General features: G+C 33.5%; 1 protein-coding gene across 1 annotated transcript; it reads left to right on the top strand.

Annotated features, from left to right (window-relative positions):
• The first annotated feature begins 4692 nt into the window (after positions 1–4692).
• On the top strand, positions 4693–7275 carry LOC113760684 (subtilisin-like protease SBT1.4). Its single transcript, XM_027303362.1, has one exon. The coding sequence runs from the start codon at positions 4709–4711 to the stop codon at positions 7136–7138; it is 2430 nt and encodes an 809-aa protein (XP_027159163.1). The 5' UTR covers positions 4693–4708; the 3' UTR covers positions 7139–7275.
• Positions 7276–11946: the final 4671 nt, after the last annotated feature.

The raw sequence follows: 11946 nt of genomic DNA, 5'->3' as shown, positions 1-11946 counted from the left end.
TGTAAAGTCAATAGTCAGGTTTCTTGAAGTTGACAAAAAAAAAAAAAGTCATAGTTTTTTGTTTTTGTTTTTTTTTTAGCAATCAATGAGATTTTCATATATCAGGAACGATACAGTTTACAATTACACATGAAAATCTTTTAGCCTTTTATATTGTAGTGTTTTAGTGCCAATAGATAAATTAGTATACCAAGTTTACCCACCCATCGGAGGGAAATTTGGGTTGCCATTTGAGGTTTCTCAAATAGGGGAGGTAGTTATCTTTTCTTCAGCTGGGAATGATATGTATCCTTTTGTGCGTAGAATTAGTTTTGTTATGCTAAGAAATTTGGTGAATTGTTTGCTTAACTATTAGATTGTGGTTCAATCTGAAATGAGTGCCATGGTTTGCTTGGTAATAGGACTGATGTGTACCATCTCATGTTTGGAGGTGTCTTATTTCCTAATAATAGAAATATTAATTATTTGCTTCTCTAGCTCTATCTTGGGTGTGAAATGTTCTGGCTGTAATTTACTTTTACTGCATTAATTTTGAAATAGCTAAAGTTTTTCTTGGAGCAGTTGTATTTTCGGTTAAGAAATGAGGAACAAGAAGCTGTTTCTTTCATATAATGCTCCCTCCGTCCCATTTTATTTGTCTCGATTTCTATTGTTTTGTCCCAAATTATTTGTCATGGTCTTAAAAGGGAAATGAAAAAGCATTTACCTCCTATTTTACCCGTCATTCAATTTACAAAAAGAACATTAAAGTTATGTTTCAACATTAAATGTTCTAACTAACTAATGTAAAATTCAAAAATTCAGAAACAACTAACAAAATTTGAATTTAAACTAAGGTGCAATGATGGAAAAAGTTATCTAATTGTTGGTCAAAATTTAAGTTTTTTAAATTATGTATAAAGTTGACCATGACAAGTAAAATAAGACGAAGGGAGTATATAATTAATAAGCACAAGCAACTGCTTAAAATAAAGTCATTGTCCACCTCCAATTATAAGGGCAAATTTGTCTTTAGATTTTAATTGTTAAAATTTGATGTCAGTTAGTTTAAGTCCGTTAAAAGGCGAATAGGAATTGTCCTTCAAGGGGTATTTTGTTTATCTCATGAATACGGGGATGAACTGAAGCCAATCTCTAATAACAGGGGACAATATGTTTTAAGCCTAATAATTAAGAGTTCAAAATTTGTACAATTCCTTTGGACCAGTCAGCCGTTAACCGCTAAGGGCAGACGGAAAAAGACCGAACAAATTAAAACACTTTGGGGAAATGTTGGAATAAGAGTATAACAAATTAAACAATTCAACCTCTTTCCTCTCTCCTCTCCATGTACCAGAGTGTGATCTTCCTCTTCCATCCAATCTTGCCATCCTGATAAAAAGCTTTATTCTCCACCACAGGCTATATAATTTGCAATTTTTTGAAATGCAAATTGGGTTTCTCTAGATAAATTTGGAATTTTTTTTTATGGATAAATACAATCTCCTAAGAATTTGAAATCAATATCTTGGGGAATACGAAGGGAATAGCTTCTTGAGGCTCCGCTTGGATTAGCTGTTTTTGGAGGTGTTTTTTAAAAACTTTACTGTAGCTTTGTAGATGAAAAACTTTTATTGTAGATGTTTTTGGATTGTTTTTAGAGGTATTTTTAAAATATATTTTTGAATATTTTTATAATTTAGAATTTTGTTAAGATTCTTTTTAAATATATACTGGCTCTGTTTCTATATATTAATGTTTATTTATTTTTATATATAATATTTTAATTTCAATTTTGTTTTTTAATATGTATATTATTATATATTTAATATACATATACAAATATATATATTAATCTACATATTATAAAGCAAATTGATATGTATATATGTATATATTTATATAAATATATATAAATATATTTTAAACAAATATTTATATTTATATATAAATACATATATTTATTTCAATTGATATAATATATATAATATACATATTAATATGCATAATTTAAATTACATATTAATATTAATATAATTTATATATATAATAAAATATACATAATTGAAATATACATATTAATATATATTAATATACATATTATAAAACAAAGTTGAAATAAATATATTTACATATTTATATAAATATATATAGATATATATTTATATTTAAATAAATAAATATATATAAATATATTTTAAACAAAATATTTATATTTATATATAAAAATATAATATTTATTTCAATTGATATAATATAATATATTATTATACATAATTGATATAATATATATATTATACATATTAATTTACATATTATAAAAATATTTGAAACAAAAATATTTATAAATTTATATAAATATATATAAAGTATATTATTTATATAAATATATATAATTAAATATATTTATATATTTAAATAAATAAATATAAATATATTTATAAATCTATGTAAATATATTTAATTAGATATATTTATATTTTGCATTAATATTTATATATAAATATATATTTATTAAACAAAATATATTTTTTGTATATAATATTTATATAAATATTTTTGTATATTAATTTTTGTATTAATATTATATATGTATTTATATATTTATTAAACAAAATATATTTTTTTGTATATAATATTTATATATTAATATATATTAATATATTTTTTGTATATTTGGAGTTGTTTTTAAAATATTTGTTTGGATATGGTGTTTTTGAAGTTGTTTTTGTAAAATTTTTACTATAGCATTGTAGATGAAAAACAAGTTTTTGAAAAACTATCAAATCCAAACGGAAGTTAATTTCTTCTTCAACTCTTTTTTTTTTGCAACTCAAACAATATACTTTTTTTTTTTGGGATTGGATGCAGAAAACTCCTAAAAACTGTTACAGTAGTTGCACTTTACACTCTAAAGTATTTCAATATGCATTTTGCACCCTTGGTCAACTAAAAAATAACATGAAAATTAATTTCATTTAAGTAATTGATGAAATGACCAATTTATCCTTCATTAAAAACTTAAGAGGCAGAAATACCATTTTGATGGGAAAGATTACTACTTTAAAGAGACTAATACTCATTTTATAAAAAAGGTCTAATTGTTAACACATAAAAAATATATTGCATCACTTTGAATGAGATTTAAGATTAGTGGGTCAAAATGGGAATGATTACTGTTGTAATTTTTAAAATATCATATATTTTTTTTCCAACACATTATAATGCTATAACTTCATATAATCAGCAAAATTTCACTTAACATCTTCACAAGAATAAAACTAGCGTAGAACCCAAAATTTATCATATGAATTTAACACAATAATTGCAATAAAGATTCAATACCAAACCAAAATTAAAACCCACATATTAGTAAACAAAATATTGGACTTAGAAGTTTCAATAAAACACCTCAATTATTTACTTTTCCTTAATCACAATCTTTTCTTACCTAGGCTAACTTGACTTATGTATTAAAATAGGGTTGTTGAGATTATTGAATTGAATTTATTCCCTTTTTTCTTTTTTCCCCTATTTTGTTTGTTTTAATTAGAATTTTAGTATGAAGTGATCATATATTTTATTGTTATATGTTTTCAATTAGAATTTTATTATGAAGTGAAAATTAATTCATTTAAAATGAAAGGGTATTTTTGTCTTTTACAAACTTTTAATGGAGAATAGATTGGTTGTTTTATCAATTATTTCAGATGAAGTTAATTTTCTTATTGACTAAGGGTGTAAAGTACCTATTAAAATAGTTTAGGATGCAAAATGTAATAGTTCATAGAATCTTTGACATTTAACACCTTTTTTGGGAATATACACATAAACTAGTTGATTAAGGCACTGTTTGTCTTGAGGGAATGGCAAGGAAGGGAAAGGAAATGAAGGGATAAAGTTTTTGACATTTGGATTGGTTTTTGAGGAGGGAAAGGCAAGGATTGGGAGGAAAAAGGAGGAATAAGATTTAATTATTTTTTGTCAATCTCCTTTTCCTCCAAAAGTGGGCGAAAATAGAGAGAGATCACCCCAAAATTAATGAAAAAAATTAATATTTTTAAAAAAACCTACTATGTATTTACAAATTAAACTTTTAAATTATGAATAAAATCATAATTTATGCGTGATAGTTTACTTTCCTTTTCTTTCATAATCCAAACAAAATGGAAGGATTCAGATTCCCTCTACTCTCGTTTCTTTCTTTTTCCATGAGGGTCTTCTCCTTTCCTTTCCTTCGCTTTCCTGTAATCCAAACGGTGCATAATGTTCTATTGCTCCTCCATTATAGTTATTCATAATTTGGATGACAGTAATATTAAGCATCAAATATCGAGATCTTCTTTGGTAATATGTGGAGTTTTAAAACTAGTTATCAACTCTTTCTGTATTCTACTGATATATGATATGACAGCTTCAAAACGATTAAATAGTAGTACTATGCACCAAGCCATCATTAATGGTCTCTGAAAGCTGCTCAACCTTTGAAATAATTTTCCCATCGCAAAAGTTTCACTCGTTTCTTGGCCTGTCTAAGCTTTGTTAAATGTGAAAAAGACTCAGAAGACCAGCATAACCAGCAAAATTTTACGACGTGTCCCAGCAAGACCAACCAATAATACAGATACCGAGTACAGATCATCATCATCTCATAATTTCTTATATGTTCAATCAGGAGCCTGATTAATTTGCACGCATTTTCTTACTCTCCTCAACCCCGCGGTCTCCAATGGCTGCCGTGTCTTCTCTAGCTTTCTTATCTCTCCTTATCTTCCTCTTTTGCATCCATGCAAGGATAGTTGCTGCCTCTTCCGACTACGGTTATAAAACCTACATTGTTTACGTCTCCGAGTCCGTAAAGCCACCCGTTAACACCTCCCACCATGACTGGTACTCCTCTATTCTCCAGTCCCTCTCTCCTCTATCCACTGATCTTGACACATATTACTCCTACTCTTTAGTTTGCCCTGCTGAACCATTGTCCACGGTACTTCCATACCAGAGTCCAAGTAACGTGTATTATGACCTTCCCAAGACCAAACTCCTCTATTCCTACGAGCACGCTATCCATGGCTTTGCCGCCCGCCTTAGCGCCTCCCAGGCTGAAGAGCTCCGTCATCAACCCGGAATTCTGTCTGTCATCCCAGACAGCATCTCCCAGCTTCAAACCACCCGCAGCCTTCAATTCCTCGGCCTAGCTGACTCCTGGGGCATCTGGCCCAACACCAACTATGGTGAGGACATCATCATCGGCATCCTTGACTCCGGCATTCGGCCTGACCATCCTAGCTTCTCCGATGCAGGCCTTTCTCCTGTTCCATCAAGCTGGAGAGGAGGATGCGAAACAGCGTTGGACTTTCCCTCAGGTTCATGCAACAGAAAACTCATTGGTGCCAGGGCTTATTACGGAGGATACGAGGAAAACATGAGAAGGTCCTTAGAGGAGATGGGAGAATCTAAGTCGCCTACGGATTACGACGGTCACGGAACGCATACGGCGTCTACAGCAGCTGGGTCGGTGGTCAGCAGTGCAGGTTTCTATGCATATGCTACAGGCGAAGCCAAAGGAGTGGCGATTAAGGCCAGGATTGCAGCATACAAAGTCTGTTGGAGAGGTGGATGTTTCGATTCTGATATATTAGCAGCCTTGAATCAAGCTATATCAGATGGAGTTCATGTGCTTTCGTTGTCCCTCGGCAGAAGCCCAGCTATGCCGTATGACGAGGATCCAATTGCAATTGCTGCATTTCATGCTGCAGAGCGCGGAATTCTTACTTCTGCTTCAGCGGGAAATTCGGGTCCTAGCTACCGGACTGCCGTCAATATTGCACCTTGGATTCTTTCTGTTGGTGCATCCACCATCGATCGGGAGTTTCCAACGGATGTTGTTCTTGGCGATGGAAGCATTTTACAAGGTGTATCTTTGTACTACGGCAAGCCTCTAGTGAATGCTCTGCTTCCCCTTGTTTACGCCTCAGGTGCTGGAAGCAGATTCTGTCACCAAGGAGAACTCGTTCCTTCCATGGTCACGGGAAAGATTGTGGTGTGCGACGTTGGGGGTGATACTGGGGGAGTTGCCAAAGGATATGCAGTCCACCTCGCCGGTGGCGTGGGGATGATACTCGCCAACACTGAGGAACAAGTGGAGGGACTCAAGTCGGAAGCCCATCTAATTCCAGCCACCATGGTGGGGGTAACAAACGGCAACATAATTAAGAACTACGTCAGGTCCCAATTAGCACCGACGGCTATAATTATCTTCAGAGGAACGGTGGTGTGGATCACACCATCGGCGCCACGGGTGGGGGTATTCTCCAGCCGTGGTCCAAATGTTATTACACAGGAGATTTTAAAACCGGATGTTATTGCTCCTGGAGTGAATATCTTAGCCGCCTGGTCCAAGTTTGCTAATCCATCCGGTTTTGACGGCAACATAGATCAGAGACGAGTGGATTTCAATATTATATCCGGCACCTCCATGGCGTGCCCTCACGTCAGTGGAATAGCAGCTCTGCTTCGCAAAGCTCGTCCCTACTGGTCTCCGGCAGCGATAAAATCAGCTATTATGACCACTGCTTATAATGTCGACAACAATGGGAGGAACATTGTGGACCTTGCCACTGGCGTAGCATCCACCCCATTTGCTCACGGCTCGGGTCATGTGGATCCTAACAAGGCCCTTAATCCGGGCTTGGTTTACGACATGGGAACTAGCGATTACGTGCAGTTCTTGTGTTCTATTGGGTATACTCAGTCTAGAATTGCAGTCTTTGTTTCGAATCCTGAGAGCTGCCGTCCAGGGATGACACCTGGAGACGTCAACTATCCCTCTTTCTCTGTGGTTTTCAGTCGTCAGAGAACCGTAGTTACGCATACAAGAAGGGTTAGAAAAGTCGAGAGCACAGCAGCCGCAGTGTATAATGTCACAGGGATTGCACCTGAGTTTGTGGAGGTCAAAGTGACGCCAGATAAGCTGACGTTCGACCAATACAGCGACACCTTGACCTACCAAGTCACCTTTACGAGTGCTGCAATTGAGACAATAGGCGACACTACTTCTACTTTTGGGTATCTGGAATGGATTGATGGGCAGCAGCATATTGTGAGAAGCCCTATTGCAGTCCTGTGGAATCGTGATTCTTGGGTGGATGCAATGTAAGGTTTCAAGGGAAAAAATAGTAATGCAACCTTCTGGCTGTTATATGGTTGCAAATCTAGTATGCAACTTTCTGGCTGTTATATGATTATCGTTGTGTGCATCTATCTGAGATATATTTGCATACTTATATGCGAGTATCTCATTCGATAAGAAAAAATTACTATGTTAGTTTATTATCTTTGTGGTTAAGATTACTATATATAGTTGTAGTTTGTTCATTTATGATAACTTATTCACTTATAGTTCTCATCGGAACGAAGTGGAGATCAAGATCCTCAACCTGTGTGCTTTTTTTTGGTTGTCATGATAGACCAACACCTTATCCAAATAAGCCAAATATTTCCACATTTTCATAGCTAGGTAATACATATGTTCATAGCTAGGTAATCGTAAAGACTTCATTGGCACAATTATGAAAAGGAAAAAATCTAATAATACCACAAAGCACAAAACAAGAACCACAAAGAGAAACAAATAGGGTCGTATATCCATGGCAAAATGATCAAATCATTCTGGTCGTTATCCAACTTATGGCGTAGGATCGAATTTGAACTTGTCACTGGTAGTGGAATCAGCCTTTAGGGTCAACCTTAAACCCAACCGAGACCTAGACAGATCATACTCCAATATCTGATCCTTCAACTGATATGCACCCAAGACTATTGGAGCTTTGGGCTCGTACGCTCCCGCTTGGACAATGGAATTTGAACAGTAAACGCTCCCGGTAGTGTCGCGGTTTTGCTTCACAAGAGTAGCTGTACTGACTTTGGGAACTGAAGGAGGCAACTAGAGCTCTTAAAAGGAACGAAACTATTTGCAAGTTCAGCTGTAATTGTTTATAATTAACAACGATTCTAGATTTATTTCTTACCATTTCAGCATGGTTTCTTACCATAAATGCAGGTGAAGAATGGAGAGAAACCTCACTGGAGCTTGGTTTATTTGTTTAATTAAATGAGTCAAGTTTGAACATAAAATTAAGCTCGTTTAGCAAATGAAACAGGCTTGACTCAGCTCTCGTTTACACGTGTGATGGACTTAGTATATCTAATTTACTTTGGTTATTATGTATACTTAGATTATCGTTGTTTAGAAAATATATTGTATTAAGCATGTAAGTACCTTCTTTTATTTGGTGTTTTACCTATTCAGTAGGTTCATTAAATTGGACTTGTTAAGTTGAAATTTTGTGTAGAACTTTCAGGTTTATTTGAGCTTTTTCAAGCTCGAGTTTGGACTTGAACCCAGAAATTTTTTTTTATCAGTCAAACTCAAACACAATTTCAGACTCATTTGACTTATTGGTCAAGCTCAAGTTGGGCTCATTAAATAATCAAATCGAGCTCAAAACCCAAGTACTCAGCTCCTTTTAGCTCGTGCATGGCTCTACAAGCAACATATTGAAGCATATTCCAAAAGATGGAACAGGATTCACTTGAGATGCGCCAGTGACAGTGAATTCATCATTCGTCAAACACTGAGTGAAGTTCTTGAAAATTGAGTGCCCTATAACAGTACATGGATCATTGTTCCGTCAAAGCTTATGGCTCTTGAAAGCAAAGCAAAGGTGCGTTAAACTGGACAAGCTTGTAATTTATCCGGATTAGCATTTTAAAATGCATTATTGGGGTGAGCCCTGGAGTGGGGCATTCTTCAAATGGCCCAAGGCAATTGCTTGTGCTATAAGTCTTGTTGGGTGTTCTTCCTTGAGTGTAGAGTAAACGCCTGGACATTTGGGGCATTTTGGCCTTTTTCTTTTTTAAGTCTTAATTGAGACCTAATTTTCTTTCAAACATATATTTCTTCCTTTTCCATTGATATCAAGATATGATTATTCTCTGCTAATATGATTAGATGACTAATGTACGGGTTAGACATTAGACCTTGATCCTTTTTTTTATTTTGTTTTGAACGGAACATAAGCTGCAGGTTTTAGCAATTGAGCATTAGTCTTATAATTTGGACACTTCAATGGTCATAATTCCTAGTAAAAATAGAATAAAATTCAGGATATTAAGTTTATTGTCTAAGTTTGTCGTCCATGATTTTATTGCGTAAGTTTGTTATATTTTATTTGATTGTGAGTTTAAATTACTATTCCATATTGATACTTGTTGTGATTTGTATTTGTTTGAAACATTTACGGTTGTGCTGATTCTGATAAGATTGTACTCGTTAGAGAATAATATTTAGTTATATTTTATTTCTTAGTTTTATCAAATTTTTTGTATTTATTAGTAGTGTATAGTAGTGCATGTGTGCGTGTACATAATACGTGTGTACGCATATTTGTGTACACGTATATAATATATTGACTGTAATTTTTTTAAAATTAACACATTTTGATGCTTTTTAATATTTAAAAACTCAAAATTGGTGAGTCTTATGCCCTATGCTGTGAAGGTTTCGCCCACCTAAGCAGATATTAAACACCCGTACAAGTCTAACAAGTGACATGGTTCGGATTAACTGTTTTTGGGGATGTTTTTGAAATATTTTACTATAGCATTGTATATTAAAAGTTTTTTTGTTTATATTTATGAGTTGTTTTTGATGTTTTGTATGTATAAAATACTTTTAAATTATTTTTTATTTATGTATTACTGTAACATTGTATTTGAAAAATTTATTTTTGAAAAATAAGTTAATCCAAACGGAGCAGTTACAGATTATCACTTCCGAAGAGATTACCCCCCAAACGACAATGATAGAATTACCCCCCACGACAACGACCAGTGTCCAAAAACCTTATCAATTTCCATCTGCCGCTTCAACAAACATATTTGGAAACGTAAAATAAGAGCATTTGCAATTGAAGCTAATGGAGGAAGTTTGGTTGTACACAAAAACGTTATCGAGAAAACATCCTCCAGTAGAAGCAAAAAACTTCAGCTGCATATGTTGTTTCTAACAGGCAACGTAAAACATGCTTGCGATGCCAAGATCCAAATGCCTGATAACTGACTTGACTAGTCAGTTTCCCAGCAATAGATGCCATTCATACATTTTACATCTCATTCTTGTCTTTGAACTTATTCAATGAACAGGGATCGAGAGAGCTTCCCAATTCAGTGAGGAAAGGAAACTGGAATTGTAAAGTGCATATGTGAAAGGAAACCTCTGAAATCTAACATAATGGGTTTTGGGTGTCTTCGGCCTACTTTGAAGCTTCGACTACATTCCTTCTGTTTTAATCTTTCGATATTAATGCATGCTCGCTGTTTATCCAAAAAAAAAAAAGAAAAGAAATTAAGCTATTGGCCCTATTTGATTTCATTGATATATGCTACTCTCATTGTGATCTAATGGTAATGGGCTATATTGCAAACCTTGAGAAAAATCTTTTTTGAATTCTAGAAGACGTGTTCCCCAAAAAAGATGAATCCACTTGAATTGTTTTTGAAGGAAAACACAAAGCAAATTCATGTGGAAATCCAAAGTGATTAGCTAGTTGCACTGGTAAATATTCTGGATTTTGACAAAGTCTAACCATTCCTTGTACTTTTTGGGGATATTTTAATTTTTATGGCTTGTCTTGGCAAGTCCACGTTGGCACCAACTGTCCACCTAAGGGGTTTCTGCTGTTACCAATGATGACAATAGGGTTTATAGCGTAATCACATACATAACAGATGTAGGCACTAAAATAATAAATATAGATACTAACACAATAACATATAAAAACACAACAAATTTTCAGGCATAAATTTCAGTGGGAGAAATTTTTTCATCTTATTATATTAATGTCTACATTAACTATAATAGTGTCTGCATCTATTCGTCTATGATGTTCTGATCCCAATTGCCCCAATGCCATTATTAAGCTTTTGCCACATTAAATATGAATTCACACGCCATGTCAATAAATGAGTCATCAATACATCTGCCATGTCATCGAACATGTATGCATGGCCCTTTTTATTTTGAGGGTGCATGGCCTTGTTCAAATACGCATGAGCAACATTATTCTTAAAGGGCATTTATGTAACTTAATTCAGCTTAAATACTAGGGATAAGATCAGAAACCTTCCCTGAAATTTCTCCTAATAAGCACTTTTGAGGTTTTTAAAATATCACTTGCCTCTCATTGTAATTGTAAACTGACTATATTAACCCTCATTGGATACATAATTTATAAATTAAATAAATGAAACTCAAAACAATTAAAGAAAAAGAAATAAAATTCACTTTCTTATCTTTCCCCTTTTTCCAACATTTTCTCTTATTCATTTTTAAGATAATATGCAATTTTTAATTCATAAATATTGTAAATATAGTAAATTAAATTTTATTTATGCTTTTTCTTATGATTATGATAGAGTGGGGTATGGTTTCTTTGTTTATGTTGAATAAATTTGTATAATGATTTAGTACAACTTAAAGGTTTATACCTCCAGTTGAGAAGAGGTTGGAAAAAATATCTTGTTGTTTTCCAAATTAATATTTTTATGGACTATACCTTTGTGATATGATGATACTACCAGAGATTGTTTTTTAGATTACTATTTTTCTTGGAGTAACAAAGTGGTTTAGGAGTATTTTTATTTAGTAAAATGAGCAAAAGGGTAGCTTAGGATCTTTAAAATTTTGTTACACAAATAGCAAAAGTAAGGGAGAGAAGTAATGTTTTTAAAACCCTAGGGGTGCTAAATGATATTGAGAGTTGTCTGATGTTATCCCTAAATACTATACGTGTTTGCAATAGTAAGCAATTTCTCTCCAACAATTATGGATATTTCAGGTACTCAATACGATAATATATACCCTGATTGTACACATCCATATATCAAATGTAATATCGGGACAGA

Source organism: Coffea eugenioides, chromosome 2 (assembly GCF_003713205.1).
Source record: "Coffea eugenioides isolate CCC68of chromosome 2, Ceug_1.0, whole genome shotgun sequence".
NCBI lineage: Eukaryota > Viridiplantae > Streptophyta > Magnoliopsida > Gentianales > Rubiaceae > Coffea > Coffea eugenioides.
This window is presented reverse-complemented; position numbering and strand designations above follow the sequence as displayed.